The following is a 22099-nucleotide window of genomic DNA, read 5'->3' as shown; positions in this document are numbered from 1 at the left end:
TATATATATTATAAACCCAATTGTATGGTTCTCTGGTGTCATCGTGTAGATGTGTTATAATGTCAACCATTCCTGGGCCTGGTTCAGAGGGCCTATGTGCTTGGGCTTTGCCCAAGGGCAGAAGCAACTTTCCATTAAGTAAGGGCACTGCAGCCAGCGTGCTCCCCCGTGCTAGCCTGCCCTCTGTCTGCAATTCTGCCTGTCCCGCAGGGGAGGGTGGAAGGCTGTTGGGCAGTGTAGGGCTTGGAGCTCAATCAGAGGCCAAAGATGTAAATTATTTTTTCAACTTCTTATTTAGGACTGGGCACATACCTCAGTAGTAGAACATTTATTTGCCTAGTGTATGTGTGCTGGGGTTCAGTCCCCAACATTGCAAAACAAAAGAAAACAAAAAATAAAAATAACCTTATATTTTGATATGATTCTAAATTTACAGAAAAGTTATAATAATACAAAGGAATACATACTTTTTATCCTGATTCATCAGTTTTGTCCCATGAGCTTTTTCATTGTCTGTATATATTTATACATATTCTTATTAACATTTTTTTGCCATTCAAAAGTTCAGTTGGAGACAATATTTCTCTCTGTCACTTCATACTTTAGTGGTTATTTCCCAAGAGCAAGGACATTCTCATACATAATCTAAGCACAATGACCAAGGTCAAGAACCTATCACTGATAAATGTAAATTGTTCTGAAATGGTATTGAAGTTCTGTCAGCTTGCTTGGTATTTTTCTTGTAACTTTTTCTTTTCTGATCCCAGATGACATCCATCCAAGGGTTACTTGTTCTGCCTCCTTGGTGTCCTCTGATTTGGAGGAGTTCCTCTCTTTTATTTTCAGGAGTAGGATGGGGATAGGGTATCACATAGCCCAGGCTATTCTCAAATGTGCTGTGGAGCAAAGGATGACCTTGAACTCCTGATCCTTCTGCATCTGCCTCTCCAGTGTTGGGATTACAGACTCGCTAGCCTGTGTTCTCCCCATGTTCCAGCTTCCAGTTTGTATTTGCCTGGTACTCCCCAGTTAGATTCTGATGATGATAATGATAATGGTGTCTGTGTCAAGGGAACATGAAGATCCCACCTGGAGCCTGATGTGGGCCCAAGAGGAGTTTCTGGAAGATGTGGGGGTGGGGCAGGCAGGGCTCAGGGAGAAGGTGCATGGTGTCTTCTAAATTAGCTGAAGTGGTGGACCCTTTGAAGCCAGAGCTACTTACTGAACATGAGCTCAATACATACTGCTGTGTTGGCAGGGGGTACATCTGTCTCATAGAGGCAGTAGATAACCCTGTGGATGAATGAGGCTTTGCACCTGCTGAGTTCAAAACAACTGTCCCTTGAAAGTACACATTCAGGAGCTCAACAGGTCTGTTCTGGTTGCCTTTGTGTCCCCCTATGCTCAGCACAAAGTCTAGCATGGAGCAAGTGTCTGGGGAGGAGGGTTCCTGCAGGCCTCTCCCATAGCCCATTAGAACTAGGTATGCAGGGGGTGGCCATGTTTACTGATGTGAGTGTGTTTCTTTCTAGGCCTTGGATGTGTGGGCCACTGGGGTCACGCTGTACTGTTTTGTCTATGGGAAGGTAAGTACAAAGCTGAGAGTGTGACGCCTCGAGCCCAGGTATGGGTGATAGATGCAGGTCCTTCCTTGGTATCCCTAAACAAAGTAGCTTTTGAAAGAGCCCACCTGGTCCAGGAAGGTTGAGGGAGAAAAGGCTTTTGGTGTCTCTCTTATCCTCTTGGGAGGGATTGATGTAGAGTCATGGTACAGCAAACATCCAAGAGGAAGTATTGATGCTGTGGCCTTCCTACCAGCCAGAGTGCTCCCTATCCCCCTTCCCCTTGATGCCATTCATTCCTTCATTCACGTAGTTACTCATTTATTCATTCAACAAATTATTTGGCCTTGGGGACATCTAATATTGATGTGACCAAGATCCCTGCCCATAGGTGCTTTGGCCCTAGTGAACACACTGAGAGGGCAGGAGGAGCCCAGTGAGCATGTTCCAAATGCCAGGCCTTGGTGCAGGCAGCTGTACTGCTGGAGACAGGTGCAGGCAGCCTCATTCCCTCAGCGACTCATCTGCTCTGTTAGATTTGCTGAGTCCCTGCTGCATGCCCAGTCTTGAGCAAGTTAAATAGAGCACTTGCCATCTGCTAGGGGCCCTAAGCTGCTTCCCACCTCTGGCCCCTGCAGTGTGGATCAAGGCCTCCATCCTGTCTGTTTCTCCTTCCCACAGTGCCCATTCATTGATGAGTACATCCTGGCCCTGCACAGGAAGATAAAAAATGAGGCCGTGGTGTTCCCTGAGGAGTGAGTTGTCCATGCAGGGAATCATGGAGGTTCCTGCCTACTCTTGGGGAGGGTGTCTGGGCAAAGTGTTTGCTCTGTGAGGACCATACCTCAGTCTGCAGAGTTGGATCAGGGTTACTGGTCCTTTGGAGGGACATGAAACAGACAGAGGGTGGGAGCTGAGAGTCTCCAAGACATGGGGGAGGGGTTGGATCTCATTGTTCAGATGGGATGTCTGAGGCCCAGGTCACACAGCTTCGTTGCAGGCCAGCATGGGAATCAGTGGCACCAACCCTACATAGCTCGTAGGCCTTGGGCAAAGTCCACTCTTCCCACATAGGATGGAGATAAAGGGTATATCTCGAAAATAGTGGTGTCCTACCCATTTCACTGGTGGAAAAGTAGAGGCTCAGAGAGCTGCCAGGGGCCTGTGATTTGAAGCTACCATGTCCTCTACACTCCTCCATCATGACTGGGATTGGCTGGGCATCCTCCTGGACCACCCCATTCTGGCTGTGGTTCTGCCTGCCATGGCAGCAGCCTGGGTTCCCTGGCTCTTTATTTTCTAAGGCCTTTCTCCCATCTGCTCAAGTGGCTGGGGCTGGACAGAAATTGAAATGGGAGTTGTGTTTATGATTCTTCCCTCCTATACCTACTTTCTGTCTGGTTCCCAATTCCCATTAAGCCCACCTCTTCCCTGTCTTTGGGCTCTGCTGCCACCAGTGCCCCTGCCTAGTTTAGATCTCAGCCACTTTCCTAACTTGTCTTAACTGCCTCTTCCCTGGCCACCCTGCAGTCCACCCAACATGATCAGGCTGAGGCTGTGCTGACCTTGATAAAACACAACAAATCTAGCCAGGTGTGGTGGTGCATGCCTTTAGTCCCAGCAGAGGCAGGAGGATCTCTGTGAGTTCGAGGCTAGCCTGGTCTCCATAGCAAATCCAGGCCAGCTGTGGCTACAGGGAGACCCTGTCTCAAAAACAACAACAACAACAACAAAAAACCAAACAAACCACAACAAATCTACTGTCTACTGTGTCTCCAGTTTCACAGTGCCAGAGGCTTCTCAGAGCCCACAGGACTGAGATCTCATCCTGGCCATGGTGTTCACCTCTGGGTCCTGCTATCTGTTCATCTGCCACTGGGTCACTCCACTGAGCACTAGCCAACAGGATTTGATCAATTTCCCATTTTTGTCTTAATTTCTTGACTCCCTGCTTTCTTCCTACTGTCTTCTTGCTAAGGATATGCTTCTCTCTAGTGCACGAATTTCCAAAGAGGGACCCCAACTCAACAGTCTCGAGAGTGGGTTCCTGCTCCCCAGTTTGGGACATATGGGTGCTCCAAGAACATAAGTAGCAAAGAAGTTTGGGTTTAGGGAGATGGTCCAGGTTGCTGTGGGGCTGAGAGTTCTGCTCTTTCCCTACCCATAGTTTTAAATCTTATGTACTTACCGGGCTCTGCCACCCTAAGTGGCAAGGTATCAATTTGGTAACCTTCCCAGGCCTCAATTTTTCCCTCTGCCAAATGAGAGCTGATCTTTCCCGGCCAGCTGTAGGAAAGAATAGGATGAGTGAGTTTGAATGCCCTGTGTCTGTCCTGTAGCTCTTCTCACATTACCCTCATCATTTCTGCCCTAGGGGGGTATCCAGCTCTGATCCCCAAACTCTGTATAGTGTGGTTTCTGCCCCAAGGGAGACTACTTCCTACTCAGGCAAGGAGGTCCACATACTGGTTCTGAAACTCTTTTTGGCCTTGTACCATAGGAACCTCCTGCTCTTCCATCCTAGGAATTTGGTTTAGGCTATCATTGGTCCCAGGGTGTGGAGAAAAAGGTCTTTGTTAATGGTAGCACCCTCATCTCCTTCCTTCCCTTTGCCTAGGCCAGAGGTCAGCGAGGAGCTCAAGGACCTCATCCTGAAGATGCTAGACAAAAATCCTGAAACAAGAATTGGGGTACCAGACATCAAGGTGGGGGAGCACAAGGTCTTGGGCTGGGCCAGGACAGAAAAAAAGATAGGCCTCAGTTTCCCCTTCTGGAGAGACCTACACTGAGGCATATGTGTGTCGTGTTTGAATTCTGGGTTTGTGGGCTATGGACTCCTTCAAGGTCACTGCCAGAGATTCTAGAGGCTTTTGCTGATTGCTGATTGGTATCTGTCTGCCTATGGCCCTGACTCTTCCTCCCTCTCTCCTGGGCTCCACAGTTACACCCTTGGGTGACCAAGCATGGGGAGGAGTCCCTCCCTTCAGAGGAGGAGCATTGTAGTATGGTAGAGGTGACGGAGGAGGAGGTGAAGAACTCAGTCAAGCTCATCCCCAGCTGGACCACAGTGGTAAGAGTAAGGGGCTGGGCTCTCTTGTCACTGCCTGAGACATGCTCTGCTTCTGGCCTTTGGGGGAACAGTGGGGACATCTGATTAGCCAGCCATAGTGCAGGGCTGTGGAAGCCCTTGCTCCACTGGATCCGGTGGAGAAAGGCCATGGTACTCAGCTTGATGGCAGGGAGACCCTTGAGACTGAACAGATGACAAAGCAGCAGCACTCATCATGACAGGAAGAAGTAGTTCCTTCCTTATACACATGCACAGAACTGCTGCTCTTTCCCCAGGCACCACACTGGTGCCCAGGTGGGACAGTAAAAGACCTGGAGGACTTTGGAGAAATGGCTCCAGACCCCTGAGTGTCAATTAGACCCCACCCTACTCCTAGAAGCCACCCTCTAGGGAGTCAGAACTGCTTGCCTAGCAGGGGGATTAGATGTCCAGGCCTGTGCTCCCCATGCTGACCTGTGCTCTCCAGATTCTAGTCAAGTCCATGCTGAGAAAGCGTTCCTTTGGCAACCCATTTGAGCCCCAGACACGCAGGGAAGAGCGATCCATGTCTGCTCCAGGAAACTTACTGGTGTAAGTACAGTGGGCTGGGGTCTGTGGGCTGCTCCCTGGGGTGGGGTATGGGCTGATGCACATACTCCACTTGGACTAGTGTGGGGTTATCTCCAGGGCCTAGGAATACAGCCAAGTCTCTACGCAGGGCCTCACGCAGGGCCTCATTTGCACCTCTGTCCTCAAGACTAGTTGAAGCTAAAGGGACCTTTTTGAACCACTCCTGCCCTAGCCTAGGCCCAGCACCCCTCATGCACACACTGCTAAGGATGAAGACATCCTTCAGCCCTCCCTGTAATAGAAGGTCTTCCTTCTTTTGGAAGTTTGGTGCAGTCATACTCTCTCACTGGCTCTCTGGCTTCAAATCTGTGATTCCCTCAGCCCTTGGCAGTTAGAGGTTTGCAGACAGGTTCTAATAGAAGACTGATACCCATGGAAGGATGAGTACTTCTGCCCACTTTCCCTGGGCCCAGGCTGAGTATTCACGGCTTTCCGGAGTGGCTCATGCCCCCCACAGCCAGTGCTTTATGAATACTTGTCCATACAAGTTGGCTGACCGGGCGAGGTGTTTGCTAAGGGCTCTATCCTTTTTCTTTTCTTTTTTCTTTCTTTTTTTTTTTGTCTTTTTGAGACAGGGTCTTTCCCTGTATCCTCAACTGGCCTGGAGCTGGCTATGTAGACCAGGCTGACCTTGAACTCACAATGATCTGCCTGCCTCTGCCTCCCGAGTGCTTGGATTAAAGTTGTGTGCCATCACACCCAGCTTTAATTTCTTTCTTATTGCTGTAATAAAAACTGACCAAACCAACTTGGGGAGGAAAAGGTTTATTTGGCTTATAGCTCACAGTCCATCATTCAGGGAAGCTAAGGCAGGAACTCAGGACAGGAACCTAGAGCACAGACCACCAAGAAACACTGCTTTACTAGCTTGCTCCTCTGGCATATGCACAGCCTACTTTCTTATATATAACACAGGACCACCTGCCCAGGGGTGGCACCACCCACAGTGGGCTGGGCCCTCCCACATCACTCAACAATCAAGAAAATGCTCCTATAGACATGGCCACAGGCCAGTCCAATGGAGGAAATTCCTCAGTTGAGGCTCCCTCTACCCAGATGTGTCAACTGAAGTTATTCAGCATACCCACGTGTGGGTTTACCACTTTGTAGGAGGGGCCAGGAAAGCAGTCTTGGTCTTAGTTTTTCTGCTATAGTAAAATGTAGCTTGGGATGCTAGTTAGAGTTTGTGCACAGACTGTTGTAGAGAGAACTGTGAGGAGTCATAGACCAGAATGAGGTCCTGGAGCAGTCGACACTGCCTCTGGCCTGAGAAAGGATCTCCAAGGAGAGGGCTTAGGGGGAGCTGTGCTTCCAGCCTGCCCTGTGGTGAAGGTGTGTCCCCAGGGAGGTGAAAGGTGACATTGTACAGATGCTCTCATGCCTCTGCTTAGAAGGTAGTGAGAGGTGGTCCCTGGAGAGACCTGTTGTCTATGGTTGTCCTGTCTCTTCAGTGAGGTAGTTGGTATCAGGGCCCTGATGCTGAAGTTGCACTTGGTGGCAGGGTTCATATAGAATTTATCAAACAAATTGAGCCAATTCTGAGAGCAAAAAAGAGGCTGTTAATAATTATGTCAGGACAACAAGCTGAATTAAGAATGCATCCAGCAAACAGGCCATCTGGTCACTCCAGCTCAGTACCTGTGGCCCAGCGCCCCCTGGCGGTAGAATAAGCCAGTCTCTGGTTAAAAGAACAGGTCTAACATCTGTTTCCTGGAAACTGATTGTCCAGGATTGGGCTCAGTACTTTCCTCCATTAAATTTGAGACTTTGGTGACCCAACCAGGTATAGTAGCACATGCCTGTCATCCCAGCTCTCAGGAGGTGGAGGTAGGAGGATCAGAGAAGTTCAAGGCCATCCTTAGGTACGTGATTAGAACCCAGCTTAGGCTATATGGAACCCTGTCTCAAAAAAAAAAAAAAAAAAAAAAAAAAAGAAGAGAAAAGAAAAGAAAAAAAAGTACATCATCAAGGTCCTTAGGGTCTTTGGTGGACCCTAGTTTTTACGCTTTGGGATATTTTTAGTCCTGTTCAGGGGGATTGGTCATTTCATTGGCTATTTTAAAAACAGAGGTTGGGAACTGTGATAGATGATCAGATCCAGGAATCTCTTGAATTAGTAACTGATTCAAGGCTGATAGGAACTCTGCCTTGTGAAAGAGACAAAAAAAATACAGAATTAAAGCCCTTCTTATTTGAAGGCCCCACTGGGGGCCAATCAAAGTCAATGTGGAAGACCCTTGAATTGGCTAATGCTTCCAGGACACCAGGAAGTTAGCTGGTCCTGAGAGGCTCCTCAGAAGTTTAAACTTCATCAGAGCAGTGAGGAGCCATACAAGGGTTTGGTTGAGGTTGGGGGCAGGGAAACCAAGAGGGGATCCCAAAGAGGCCTAGTGTGGAGGGGGGATTTGAAAGACTGTGATACCCATGCATTTATGAATGTATGTGAGAGTGTCTCTTGTGAACATGTTCTGACCCCTGGGGTTCCTCTGCCCCTGGTATTCCCTAACAGGAAACAAGGGTGTGGTGAAGGGAGCAAAAGCCCAGAGCTCCCTGGAGTCCAGGAAGATGAGACTGCATCCTGAGTCTGCATGTGCCCAGGGCCATCGGCAGCATGCTCATCCCGCACCTCCAGAGGCCCACTGCTCTCATGCAATAGACGCCCCTGCGGGCAGGGGGCTGGGGACTGCAGCCCCTCTCCCAGCCCCCCACCCCCATTGTGCTGCATGACCTGTGTGCACAGGCATGTCCAGGGACAGGATTGGAATGTATGTTGTTTGGGGCCTAGGGGATCCTGGTTCTCTCTGTCCTGGGAAAGCTGGGGCCTGCAGAATATTAAAAACCTTACCTGGCTAGCTGTTAAGGCCTAGGGCAGGAGACTGGAGACCAAGAATGCAGGTGGAGGCCTGGTGGTCTGTATTTCAGAGAACTCCCACAGTGCTGGTTGGGTCTGCCCAGCTGCTGCACCACAACGAGGGTTGGTCACCCTACCTCTGTATGGAAGGTACCTGAGTGCCTGTCTACTCAGATCACCAGTATCAAGGCTCCAACTTCTGATGTGTGCCTGGCCTCGCTGGGTAGAACCCATATTGGAGAATTCAGATTCCTTTTTTATTGTCTTTTACCTGGGGGCTGGGTGAGAGCAGCTGTGGTAGGGAACATCTAGTGAGGCTTTCTCCACCTTTGGGTAGTTCCTGGCACACCCGCCATTATTTGGCAGTCACTTGGACCTGACTTCATGGACTGTGTTTTGTACTCCAGAAAAAGGGCTGAATTGAATCAAGCTCAGAGCATAGCCCTGAGCCAGGAGCAGCACACCATCCCTGCCTACCTCCCTTCCTCCCTTTGTGGATCCCCAGAGCCAAAGCTGCAGAAGAGGCATGTGGAATGGTACCAAGGGCCATGGACTCCCAGAGCTGTGGCCCTGTGGATGCTGAAGTAACTGGAATCCAAGCTCTGATCCTACACTGGCTTACCATCACATGCCTATGATGAAGGACAAACTACCCAGGTGGGAGGCATCACCAGACAAGGGACCTTCAGGATATGCACCCTACCAGGCATGTGGTCCTTCTGCCAGTTGCTTCAGCACAGGACAGTGGACAGTCACCCTGCACAGGCAAAGCTGGGACATACATGTGGTCGGTGCCTGTTTGGAGTGGGTGTCATCTCATCAGATTCCACAACTGTCTGACTAGTCTGATGTTTACTGACAATGCTCATAGAGGTTGATCCTCAGAGGGAGATAAGCAGGACTCAGGAACCCCCTCTAAAAGCATCCCATGGGTTTCAGGTTTCAGAAGGGCTAGATTGGAGAGGGAAGCTGGGAGGGAGCATCCCACTGCATCTCTGTGCCCGTGGGTGTACATTGTGCCATCACAGGCACATGCGTGTGCATGCCCATCTGCTGTACGTGGCACATTCGCATGTCTTGTACTGGCACATGCATCTAGTTTCTATGTCTACTTAAGGCCAGGGGTAGAAAGTAGCCCGTTAATGGGCTCCCATTTCACCCCAGCTCCTCTGCACTATGGCTGCCAGTGTAACCCAGGGCTTAGAAAATCATTTAATCCTATCTTTAAGAATACTTTTATAGAGTTAATGGAAGGAAAGTTAAATGCCAGTCATTGAATAGAAAAGCTCCAGGAAGCTTCATGGATGGGACTCTCTTTTGGAAAAGGCTGGAGGGCTGGCTTCATTTTCCCCAGCAGAGCCAGGAAGGTGTGCTCACTGTCACCTGTTGTGAGGTCTTTGGTTGGCATCATTGTTTTTGAATGTAGCACAACTGAACAAACTCCATAAGAGTGTTTTAAAAATTAACTTCCTAGGAAGTGAGTTTAAAAAAAAATAAAAGCCCGTGAGTTTAAAAAAGGCTTTGTATATTTTCTTCATCTAGGTATGTGTTCTTTCTCATCAGCAGGACAAGTTGACCTGGCTCACTTTTCTGGAAGGTTCTGAGACATCATAGGTCCCTGAGCAGCACAGTAGTAAGAAGTGGGGAGAGGTAAGGTGGAGGGAGGAGAAAGGTGGTCTGGGAAGGCTGAGAGGCTCTTGTCCCAGATGCAGCTTAGGTTCCAGGACTCCTGCCTGGAGAGAATTGGGTGCTTGGGAACCAGGGCCATGAGCACAGGCACATACTTCCTGTTTCATGGGGGTATAGGAAGGCCAAGTGGGAGAGGTGGCCTACCCAGTGTGCTCCCCATGCCTTCTTAGCCTCGGGCACTAGTACCCTATGCATAGCAGGGCGAGTGATAGAAAGTGACAGCCTGGAGTTTGAATGGAAGCTCTGCTACTTAGTAACTGTCACCTTTGGCAAGTCATTGCAGAAGCATCAGTTTCTTTATTAGTCCCTTCATGGGTCCTTCCTGACAGGAAATTTAGTCCTTGGGCCAGAAGCCTGGTTTATTAAATACTTAGCAAATGAGATCCTTAGGAGGGAAACCTGGAGACTGTGGCTAAGGAGGTCCCTGTGTGGATACTGTTAGCCTAGCTGTGACCTTCCATCTAGATGAAGCCAAAGACTGATCAGGGCGCTGAAGAGCAAGAAGATGGCCAAGCTAGAAGCTGTCTTATGGGTGATCAGTATTCCCATCTGAGAAATGCAAAGGCTTATGCTCCTGTGAGGGTCAATACCAGGCCCTCTCCAGGAGAGATGCTGGTGTCCAAGCAATAGTTCTCAAATATCGGACTGATAAGTGGGTGGGTCTTGTTTCTACTCCCTTCCCATCCTCACAGCCCCTCAACTTCAGCCCTTACCTCTTACTCCTGCATTGGTCTCTAGCCCTTGCCCTGACCAGCTGCCTAGTGATCCCAGTCCAGTGTCTAAGGCCTGCTGCTGGTCTCTCTGGGTACTCTACTGAGTCAGGCTCCACCCATCTACTTTATTCACTTGCCTCCCCACTGTGCCTCTGGCCTGGCCAACCCTCCAGGGCACTTCCCTGCCCATGCCCTTGCCTCTGCCTGTCAAAGATGGCCCCACTCTCAATCAAGGCCTAACCCTGAGAACTTTGAAAAGAATCACAGGCGCTTGATGTCCTTTTCCCATGAATTTAATCCTTTTAGCAGGCACACTGGTGGGAAAACTGAGGCCCAAAGAACAGTGATGCATAAAAGTGCTCAGCTAGCTGGGTGTGGTGGCGCACGCCTTTTATCCCAGCGCTCCGGAGGCAGAGGTAGGCAGATCTCTGTGAGTTCGAGGCCAGCCTCATCTACATAGTGAGTTCCAGGTCAGCTAGGGCTACAGGGAGACCTTGTCTCAAAAAGATCCCCCCCCCAAAAAAAAGTGCCAGGCTAGAGCCCACATCTCTTGCTCACCAACCCCCACGTAGGCCTTCCCATACCAGCTCCTAGGAGAACTGAAAGCCCTATGTATGAAAAGGCATCTGGGAAAACCAGAGCTGCAGACCACACTACCACATATGGGAGCTGAGTCCTAGAAACAGCAGGTCTGGTTGTGCCTTGGGAGACTCTGGTCCCTGCCAAAGGATGTCTGCAGGCTCTGGACCTACATGTTTTTACTGGGTCTCTGCTCTCTTATTCACTCAGCCCACATGGTGATCTCATCTGGGGGGTGGTTGGAGCCACTGAGGGTCCAGCTTTCTCAGGGGTTACATACCTAAGGGTTACCCTTACCACACACAGGTGGGTACACTCATACAACCTTCCTGAAGGTAAGTAGACATGCCTGTCCCCTCTGAGGAGCCCACCTGAGGCCTATAAGTACTCTCTGTAGCACTGACTGGACCAGGCTCCTGAGGGTATTAGTGCTTCAGTTTCAGGTTTAAAGGACCATCCTCTACTGGAACCCTCCCCTTACCACACACATGTACTTGACTCTACCTTCAGGGCCTCAGATACATCCATTTCTCTAGCTGAGATGACAAGAGGACAAAGCTAAGAATCCATTTTCCATCTGTTCATTCCTCCTTGCTCTTCCCAACAACCACTGACTGCTTACTATCTCCATAGATTTCCATTTCCAGGAAGTCACATGGCTGGAATTACACAGAATGTAATTTTTTGTGCACTAGGTAGTTTTAAGGAACATCAAGAGGAGACATGAAGAGCTCTGGGTCAGAATTTAGTGGACAATTTAGAAATACTTGGTGCTCTGTGTTCCTAAATCTAGTACAGGCAGGTCTCATTTCTACTTTTATTTACTTATTTTTGAGACAGGTTCTCCTGTATTCCAGGCTGGCCTTCAACATGCTATGTAGTAAGAATGACCTTGAACTTCTGATCCTTCTGTCTCCAACTCTTGAGAGCTGGGATTACAGATGTGCTACCAGGCCTAGTTCATTCCAGGCTGAGGATGGAATCTAGGGCTTTGTAAGTGCTAGGTTAAATGTTCTACCAACTCAGCTACATCCATAGCCTATGCATTTATTTTATATTTCAGAATCTTTTTTTTTTGAGCTAGGTCTCACTCTGTAGCCCCAGCTGTCCTGGAACTCACAATGTAGACCAGGCTGTCCTTGAACTCACAGAGATCCACCTGCCTCTGCCTCCTGAGTGCTGGGATTAAAGGTGTGCATCACCATACCTGACCAATATTTACTATATTTTTTATGTGTAAGGGTGTATTACCTGCATGTATGTAAGTGCACCTGTGTGGTACAGTGCCCTCAAAGGTTAGAAGAGGGCATCAGATCCCCTGGAACTGGGGTTACAGACGGTTGTTAGCCACCATGTGAGTGCTGGGAGCTAAACCCAGGTCCTCTGCAAGAGCAGCCAGTGCTCATAACTGCTGAGTTAACTCTCTAGTCCCCACTTTTCTTTAAAATATGCACCAGGGAGCTAATCATGGTGATACATGCCTGTAGTCCCATCATACAGGAGGTAGAGGCAGGAGGATTAGGAGTTCAAAGTTATCCTCTGATGCATAGTGCATACCAGCCAGCCAGGGCTACATAGCAAGATCCGGTCTCAAAACAACACAGGGCTGAAGAGATGGCTCAGCAGTTAAGAGCACTGGCTGCTCCTGTAGAGGACCTTGGTTCAGTTCCCAGCACCAACATGGTGGCCAACAGTTATCCGTAACTCCAGTTCCAGGGGATCTAACGTCCTCTTCTGGCCACTGCAGGTATTGCATGACATGGGTGCACTTACACATATGCAGGCAAAAGACTCATACATGTAAGGTAGAAATAAAGAACAATTTAAAATAAAAATCAATCCAAGAAAACTAAAATGTATAACAGAGCTGGGGACATAGGTCATTGGTGGAGGGTTTGCTTATCATGCTCAAGGCTCTATATTCCATTGTCATGGTACAGCAAAATAAAGAAAAGAATGTGCACACAAATGCATTACATCCATTCAACCCAATTTTGCGCCTACTTTTATGTCATATTCCTCATCCAAAGCCACCTTTCTAAGGAGTTCCATCTTATTTGTCCCGTGGTTCAGCTCTAATTTAGGAAAAACTAGGATGTGCATACCACTTCTCTTGGAGCCTATCTGTAACCACATATAATTATGATGTCAATCTCCTCTAGAGGTGGGTGACATCCTTCAGTTTACTGATAAGGAACTGAGATTTGAAGGTTAAGTGGCATGCACAAGGTCACACCTGGTGTGTCTGATTCTTGATTGTGCATTCCTTATTTTAGAATTATTTGTTCTTCCATGAGCAGATCTTTAGGGGCTCATACACTCTGTCTCACCTCTGCTTCAGATAGGGAAACAGGTATGGGAAGGAGTCAGCCAACTAGAGGTCACACAGGAGATGCAAAACTGGGACTCAGGATAGGCAAGAGGTGCCCGCTGGAAGCCTGGACAAGTCTGTCCCAGACAGGTGTAGTTAGAAATATTTGCAAGAAGTCACACTCATGAGTCTACGGTGGATGGAACTCCCAGCAGTGAGAAACTGGAGCCAAAGCTCTACAGTTTGGGCAGCAGGTCTCAATCTCTGTCTCTCTCTGTCTCTCTGTCTCTCTGTTTCTCTCTCTCTGATAGGGTCTCATGTAGCCTAAGCTGCCTGGGAACTAGCTATGTATTGGATGATAACCTTGAACTCCTGATCCTCCTGCCTCTATCTCCCAAGTGCTGGGATACGGGTTCGTATCACTAAATTTCGGGATTACATGAAATGGCCCGGTTACTGCAAGACTTGAAAGAGATAGGGTTTACCAGTCAAATAACGTAGTAAACTTTTAGGTTGCCAAAAGTTGGTAAGAGTACGGCACATTCTGGGCTGTGAAGCCAGAGTGCCTAGGCTCAGACCCAGGTACCCTTAGAAGGCCCAGGTACCCTTAGAAGCCCCAGGTACCCTTAGTAGCCTGTACCTTGGGTAAACTATGCTTGGGTTTTCTGATATGTGAAAAGAGGGTAATAATAAAACCTATTTCATAGGGTTGTTGAAAGCCCTTGGAAGTATTCCGCACATAGTAATCGCTCAGAAGTTAGATTTTAGGAGAGATGTAATCCTCCAGGTGTAACCCCAAAACCAATGAGGAGCAAGCCCCGCCTCCGTCCCTACTTGGTTCCACCCTCTCTCGGCCAAATTCCGCCCCAAGCTGGCCCCAGGTTCATCCTGCCGTACAGGGGGCGCTAGCGAAGAGGACAGCTCTCTGGCCGAAGCAGGTGACGCTCTAACTGGCGGCGGCGCTCGTCTGTGGTCAGTGGCGGCGGTGCTCTAGCCAGCGAGTGTGAGGAACGGGCTCTCAGTGGTAAGGCCGGCAGGCAGCTATGGCGGCCGTCCGTGGCCTGCGAGTGTCGGTGAAGGCAGAGGCCCCGGCGGGGCCGGCCCTGGGGCTTCCGTCGCCAGAGGTGGAGTCCAGCTTGGAGCGGGGAGAGCCGGAGCCCATGGAGGTGGAGGAGGGCGAGCTGGAGATCGTGCCGGTGCGGCGCTCGCTGAAGGAACTGCTCCCGGTATGGGCGGGGGCCGGGGGCCGAGCCGGAGGTCGCCGAGCGAGTGTCCCTTGCAGGTGGGGGCTAGGCGGGGAGGCGGCGGGCGGCGGGCGGGGGGAGTCCGGGACCCAGAGAAGGGCGCGAGGGTCGGGCGCCGCGCTTGGCCGCGAGAGAAAGGACGCCGGGGCGCCCGGAAATGGGTGCTGGGAGGGCTGGAAGAGGCGGGAGAGCTGGGAAGAGTTGGGGACACCCCTTGGGCTGCCCCTCGGGTCGGGCTGTGACCGGAGCGAATGCGCCGCGGCCGGCTGGAGATAAAGGGGAGCTGTCGGCGGGAGCAGAGCCCGGATCGCGTGGTGGGTCCTGCCTCGGCGGAGTTGGTGTTTTCTTTAGGAGGGCTGGACCTGTCAGCTACGCTGACTTGCTCTGCTGTGGGTGAGGGTCATCTTGCCCCCGCGCTCACCTTCTCTGCGTCTGCACCAGCTTCTGACCTGCAGTGCAATCTAGAGTACCAAGGGACCAGCAATGGCCCTCGGATCGCTCTTTTGCCACAGTGGGTGGGAGGAGGAGTGTTTTGCTTGTGGTTTGGCAGTCACATGCCCAGTTCTTAGAGCTGGTCTGAAGTTTGGATAGCTCAGTTTTTGCACACAGCATGACCTATTTTTTTTTTTTTAAAAAACTTGCTTTTACACTGAAGTTATGAGAAAAAGCTAAGGTAGTGATGACCAACCAATGATAATGACTCTGGTGACAACATACCAACAATTTTGCCATTTACTGCATTATATCATTTAGATTTCATTGCACTTATGATGTAGATGTCATTCATTCATTCATTCATTCATTCAGTTTAACATGTATGTATTGCATTCCTACTGTGTACCAGGCATAATCCTAGGTGCTTGATCAAGATCCAATACCCACTTGTAATTCAGTCCTAGTAGGGGGCACAAGTAAATAATTTCCTTTTGTGATAAGTGCTACAAAGAAAACAAAACCTGTTACTAGGCTAGAAAGTAGAGTGGCTAGGAGGGTGGGAAGCAGTGTATATCAGGATGTACAGGGAAGTCTACTATGAGATAGTGGCTTTTAAGTCGAACCATAAATGACAAAAGGGGGCCAGCCATGTGGTTGAAAGGGAGAAACTCCCAGCAGATACGGCATCAAGCACAAAGTATCTGAGATGGGGGAAACAAGATTTTTTTTTGAGAAATGTTGAGTTCTAATAAGCAGCACAAAAGACAGAGCAGAAAAAGAGGTCAGGAAGACAGCACAGAAGAAACTGAGACCCAGAGATGTCCAAGGAATTGATGGTGTGTTGTAATTAGTGAGTGTCAAAGCTGAGATTTTAGTCCTCGGTTTCCATTTTCCATCCTCAGCGGGTCCTGGTGGCACACACCTTTAATCCCAGCACTCCCAAGGCAGAGGCAGGTGATACTGTGAGTTTGAGGCTAGCCCGGTGTACATAGCAAGTTCCAGGCTGGCCAGGGCTGCATACTGAGACCCTGCCTCAAAACAAAACAAAATTCCATCTTCTTTTCATTGTCTTGGGCTGTGTTTCCCAGAGATCTAGGTAAGTCTGGACTTTGCATTTTGGTGAAGGCATTTGCTCCACCTGGTGGCCTTTCATGGGAAATTTGTCCAATCAAGGTTGGGGAGTTAAAGGGACTGTTTTTTACAAAAGCTTTCAGATTTTAATTTACATAGATACTTTCCAGTTGACAGAATTACTTACTATTTTGAACAGGCTCTGGCCTGTGGTCTAGAAAAGACTTCTTATTAGAATGGTTGATTGCTACGGTGGAGTCGCGGAGATGGGATTCTTCTTAACAAGGGGTTGTTGAAGTGGAGAAGGGTTGCTGAAAAGAATGGCTTCAGAAAGAACCAGTTGTAAGGCTGCCTTTTATCATGGATATTTGCTGTCAGATTTCTCACCCTTCCTCTTGTGTTAGGACACAAGCAGAAGATACGAAAACAAGGCTGGCAGCTTCATCACTGGGATTGATGTCACCTCCAAGGTAAGGCACAATGTGATTTATTTATTTAGCTTGATAAGCAGATGAACTGAATGAACTTGGTCCTTAGGACTGGCAGGAAATATACTTCCTTTTTGCTTTTGTTGCTGGATTTAAAAATGTTCTTAATAGCCGGGTGTGGTGGTGCATGCCTTTAATCCCAGCACTTGGGAGGCAGAGGCAGGTGGATCTTTGTGAGTTCGAGGCCAGCCTGGTCTACATAGTAAGTTCTAGGACAGCTGGGGCTACAGAAAGACCCTGTCTCAAAAAGAAAAAAAAAAAAAATGTTCCTAAGGGCTGGAGAGATGGCTCAGGGGTTAAGAGCACTGACTGCTCTTGCAGAGGACCCAGGTTCAATTCCCAGCAACCACATGGCAGCTACGAACCGTCCTTAACGCCAGTTCCAGGATAATCCGAAGCCCTCTTCTAACCTTCGCGGCATCGCACAACACGGATGCTCTCACATACTTGCAGGCAATATACTCATACACATAAAATAAATAATAAAATTTTTAAGAAAAGTTCTTAAATTATTTTTGTTACCCAAGGATGCCGTTATATTTCCTTAAAACATCCTTAAAACATTCCTAAAACAAGCAGCATTTGTGTGTACTTGTATCTGTGAAAAGATAATCTATACTTAAGTGCTTGTCTTTAACCATTTCCAAGAAAGAGTGTGCACTGGGAATGCTAATTTTAATATTTATTATTGAGTATGATGTGTTCATGTACGTGTTTTGTATGTTAGGACGTGTGCATGTCATGGCCCACGTGTGGAGGTCAGGGAACAGCCTGAGGTCTTGGTCCTCACCTTCTACCTTGTTTTTGAGACAAGATACCTCATTTTCCATTACACTGCAGACTTTAGGCTAGTTGGCCTACAAACTTCTGGGGGACTCTCATCTCCACCTTCCATCTCCCTCTCTGCTGTAGGAGTGCTGGCATTACAGGCTTATGCCCCACCATGCTTGGCTTTTTCATGTGTTTTGGGGATTCAAATTCAGGTTGTCAGGCTTGTATGGCAAACATTTTTACCAACTGAACCATTTACTTAGCCTCAGGAATGCTTACTTTATTATTTCCACTTTTTTGGCAGGGGAATTCTTTTTGAGGCAGTCTCCTTATAGCCCCAGCTGGCCTGGAACTTGCTGTGTAAACCAGGCTGGCCTCCAACTCACAGAGATCCACCTGCTTCTCCCTCCCAAGTGCTGGAATTAAAGTCATGTACCATCATGCCCAGCTTATTTCCAATCTTAAAATTGTGTTTTGGGGGCTGGAGAGATGGCTCAGTGGTTAAGAGCATTGGCTGTTCTTGCAGAAGATCTGGGTTCAAATCCCAACACCCACATGGCAACTAACAACTGTCTGTAACTCCAGTTCCAGGGAATCTGATGCCCTTTTCTGTCATCTCCAGGCACTTCAGAACATGGGTGCACACATGCGGGCATAACACATAAAATAAAAATAAATAAAAATAAATTTTTAAAAAGTGTATTTTGGCTGGGTGTGGTGGTGCATGCCTTTAATCCCAGCAGAGGCAGAGGCAGGTGGATCTCTATGAGTTAGAGGCCAGCCTGGTCTCCATAGCAAATCCAGGCGAACTGCGTCTACAGGGAGACCCTGTCTCAAAAAGACACCAAAAAAGTGTGTTTTGTTTTCACTTTCAATAAGAACGTAAAAAGTGGGTTTGGAGAGTTGACTCAGTGGTTAAGAGTATTGGCCACTCTTGCAGAGGACCCAGGTTCGATTCCCAGCATCCATATGGTTGCTAATAACCGTTTATTAGTTCCAGGGATCCGACACCCTCTCCTGACCTATGTGGACATTGTACAACATGGGTACACTTAAATACATGTAGGCAGTACACTCATACACATAAAATAAAAGCAAATTAAAAAATATAAAAAACACCCAACATGTAAATAGTCCCTTAGTAAGTCTCTATTCTTTACTGGTTGTGACTTAGAAAAATAGGGTTTGGGGCCTGGAGAGATGGCTCAGCAGTTAAGAGCACTGGTTGCTCTTGCAGAGGACCTGGGTTGAATTCCCAGCACCTACATGGTCACTAATAACCATCTGTAACTGCAGTTCCAGGGGAATTCGATGCCTTCTTCTGACCTCCTTGGTCAGTCATGACAATGCATGACATGGGTGCACTTACATACATGCAGGTAATACATTCATGCACATAAAATAAAACTAATAAATAGTTTTTAAAAAAGAAAAATAATGCTGGGTGTGGTGGTACACGCCTGTAGTCCCAGGGGATCTGACACCCTCTTCTCACCTCCACGGGCACTTCATGACATGGGTGCAGTTACATACATGCAGGCAATACATTCATATGTACAAAATAAAAATTAAAAAAAAAATCTTAAAAAAACAAAAAAAAAAAAAAAAAAAAAGAAAAAAGAAAGAAAAATAAGATTTAAAAAAATTTTTTTTGGTTGTATGCCTGTCTAAATTTTGAAGGCCATGTCAACTGAATGATTCCTAGCACCTAACAGTATTGTCTTTTGTCTAGTGATTGCTGTTAACAGCATTGTACCAGCTTCATGTAATACCTCAATGGGGAATCTCTTATTTTCCATGTGATAAAAAGCCAGTACATTGGTTTAATCCAGCTTAAGACATTTTTTTTTCCTGATTTAAATGTGTACAGTTAAGTTTGAAAACAGTTTTCTACTTCAATTTTATTTTATTTTTTAAATTAATTTATTTTTATTTTATGTGTTTGAGTGTTATACTTGCATGTGTGTAAGTGCACCCATGTCATTCAGTGCCCATGGAGGACAGAAGAGGGCGACGAATCCCTTGGAACTGGAGTTACAGATGATTGCTGGGATTCAAACCCAGGTCTTCTGCAAGAGCAGCCAGTGCTCTTAACCACTGAGCCATCTCTCTAGCCCTCTATTTTGATTTTTTTTTTTTTTTTTGGTCTTTTTGAAATAGGGTCTCTCTGTAGCCCCAGCTGTCCTGGAACTCACTATGTAGACCAGGCTGGCCTTGAACTCACAGAGATCCGCCTGCCTCTGCCTCCCAAGTGCTGGGATTAAAGGTGTGCGCTACCATGCCTGGCATCTATTTTGATTTTAAATAATAGTTTATCTTGATAATATTAGATACTTAAAAGCAAAAGTAAAAAAAAAAGTCATACTTAGTTTTCTATAGTTTACCTATCTCAATCTGTCTCAGATTACTTAAAGGCCAGAAGAAAGAACTGATCATCTTCTAGACAGTCAAAAAATTGTATAAAATAAAAATGTTTTCTTACAGTAATTAAGAAGCAGACTACTCTTAATCCTACATGAGAAAAAGAGTTGGTACTTAAATTGTTACTAAAGGATGGGACTCGGGAGATGGCTCAGTCAGTAAAGCACTTACTATGTAAGCACAAGGACCTGAGTTTTAATCCCCAGCACCCACGCAGAAAACTGGGTGTAGTAGTGTGCATCTATAATCCCAGTGCCTAGGAAGACCTGGCCCCAAACACATGCACATCCAAACACATGCATATCCAAACACATGCACACACATGTGCGTGTGTATCTACCCACACACATATACTGCATACACCGCAGAAAGAAAAGAAGCTTGTTTTTTTGTACTGGGAAGACATCAGTGAAAAAATAAGCAGTACTATTGGGAATTACAGGAATGTTGCTGCTTTCCGAACGCCCACAGCTTTCTATAGTCAGACCCTCGGTTAGTGTGCAAAGTCGATCTACAATTAGTGAAGACTCCTGAGAGCCATCAGAAAGTCACAGGTGGACTGGAATTTGTTTTAGCCCTTGGGAGAAATTTGCAAAACTGAATGGTTTTTTTGTTTGTTTGTTTGTTTGTTTTCAGCAAAATGTCTACACTTTTTGTCACTTAAAAATGAAACTGGCAATTCCATGCACATAAGGCTGGAATAGAGGAGACAGTGTCTTTGTTTCACTGTTATTTTTAAATGGGGGTGTAGCTTTTAGGGAGTGCACCATTCGGGCAGACATGATAAGGAAGAGCATAATAGGTGTGATTACCATGCCCACAGACAGTGTAAAGAGGTGGTGGTAGTTGTGGGGCTCCTAGAAATAGCACTAGAATCAGCTCTGCCCCCTTAGCTAGTTGAAACATCTCCTGAAAACCTTTTCTTATCTGTCTGCACTTGGAAAATTGAGATGTTGAGATTATTGTAATATTTTGGCATGATTGCTAATAATATGAAATATCAGAAAACTATAAATAAATGCTCATTGAATTCCTCCTATGTTCCAGGTGTAGTGATAGGCTGTGATAGAATTATAGCATGGTTACTGTAGGCTCTGCCTATCCAGCCTAAGAACAGATTCAAGGCACATGGTTGCTTATTTCTTCTGACTTACTTTAGGATTGTAACATGTTCTGTTTGTAATATAGCTTTCCTCATCCTGATTTTACTTTGACTTTTTTTGTACTTTCTAGGAAGCAATTGAAAAGAAAGAACAGCGAGCGAAGCGCTTCCATTTTCGATCAGAAGTAAATCTTGCCCAGAGAAATGTAGCTTTGGACCGAGACATGATGAAGAAAGGTAACAGGGTATTACCCCTGGGGGCAATTTTCCATAGTACTCCAGGAGTGACTTTCTCTGTGACATGTGTGTTTCTTTAGTCTTGTTTGGTTGATGAAAGCAAAGGCTCAGTAAGCATGCTGAAGGAGTGAAAGAAAAGCTCCTATTTGTTGGGAACTTTTTTACCAAGCAGTGTGTTAAGTACATTGCAAATTTGTTTCTTATAGCAACCCTATGAGGAATATATCTCTCTATATATTTTTTTAATATTTTATTATTTTTATTTTATGTGTATGAGTGTATTGCCTGCATGTATGTGAGTGCACCTGTGTCATGCAATGCCATGGAGGTCAGAAGAGAGCTTTGGATTCCCCTGGAACTGGAGTTAAGGACGGTTCATAGCTGCCATGTAGGTGCTGGGAATTGAACCTGGGTCCTCTGCAAGAGCAGTCAGTGCTTTTAACCACTGAGCCATCTTTCTAGTCCCAAGGAATGTGTTTTATCCATCATTTTACAAAGGAGGAAATAGAATTTCAATAAAATGCCAAGTATCCCTGACTATATATATATACTCTTGTGTTGAAGCTCTTAAGGTCACAAACCCTCCTGGAAATTAGTGCCAGTTCTTTTGTGACTAGGACAAGTTATTGAACCTTGTCTGTAAAACGGGAAGATGATACCTACCTTAATAGGCTTGCTTGCTTTGGGGTTAAAATTTAGTCACGAATATATTTCCTGTTATTGAAAAAAACAATATGACAGAGGCAGGTGGATCTCTGTGAATTCAAGGCCAACCTGGTCTACATAGTGAGTTCCAGGACAGCTGGGGCTACAGGGAAACCCTGTCTCAAAAAGACCAAAAAAAAGAAAAAAGGAAAAGCAATATGAATCTTATGATTCTGCAGTAGGTTTTTGGGGGGGGGGTGCGGAGGGGGGTGTTGATTTAGAGACAAGAGTCTTAATGTGG

The 22099-nt window shown here is 47.0% G+C and overlaps 2 protein-coding genes across 5 annotated transcripts in view; both read left to right on the top strand.

Moving 5' to 3' along the window:
• Positions 1 to 9603, top strand: part of Camkk1 (calcium/calmodulin dependent protein kinase kinase 1) — a gene marked incomplete in the record, with an annotated part of 25373 nt that extends 15770 nt beyond the window's left edge. The window contains 6 exon segments of the mRNA XM_017794985.2: positions 1533 to 1586; positions 2244 to 2317; positions 4180 to 4267; positions 4504 to 4632; positions 5099 to 5202; positions 7751 to 9603. Coding sequence (XP_017650474.1) covers positions 1533 to 1586; positions 2244 to 2317; positions 4180 to 4267; positions 4504 to 4632; positions 5099 to 5202; positions 7751 to 7823 — 522 coding nt within the window.
• Positions 9604 to 13053: 3450 nt separating this feature from the next.
• Ncbp3 (nuclear cap binding subunit 3) overlaps positions 13054 to 22099 on the top strand; it is a 48253-nt gene continuing 39207 nt past the window's right edge. For 2 of the 4 annotated variants that reach the window (XR_608048.3, XM_029557453.1), the window contains exons 1-3: positions 14078 to 14610; positions 16539 to 16604; positions 21048 to 21153. Coding sequence is in view for 3 of the 4 variants with exons in the window: in XM_029557453.1 (XP_029413313.1) it covers positions 14428 to 14610; positions 16539 to 16604; positions 21048 to 21153 (355 nt within the window). In the remaining variant the exon portion in view is untranslated. Of the gene's footprint in view, positions 14611 to 16538; positions 16605 to 21047; positions 21154 to 22099 lie in introns of all 4 variants that reach the window. The other 2 variants (XM_008855624.3, XM_008855621.3) reach the window with 2 other exon arrangements.

The sequence above is a fragment of the Nannospalax galili genome, unplaced genomic scaffold (assembly GCF_000622305.1).
Source record: "Nannospalax galili isolate Female #2095 unplaced genomic scaffold, S.galili_v1.0 scaffold888, whole genome shotgun sequence".
Taxonomy (NCBI): Eukaryota; Metazoa; Chordata; class Mammalia; order Rodentia; family Spalacidae; genus Nannospalax; species Nannospalax galili.
The sequence above is the reverse complement of the archived record's forward strand: the minus strand, read 5'-3'. Positions and strand labels throughout refer to the sequence as shown.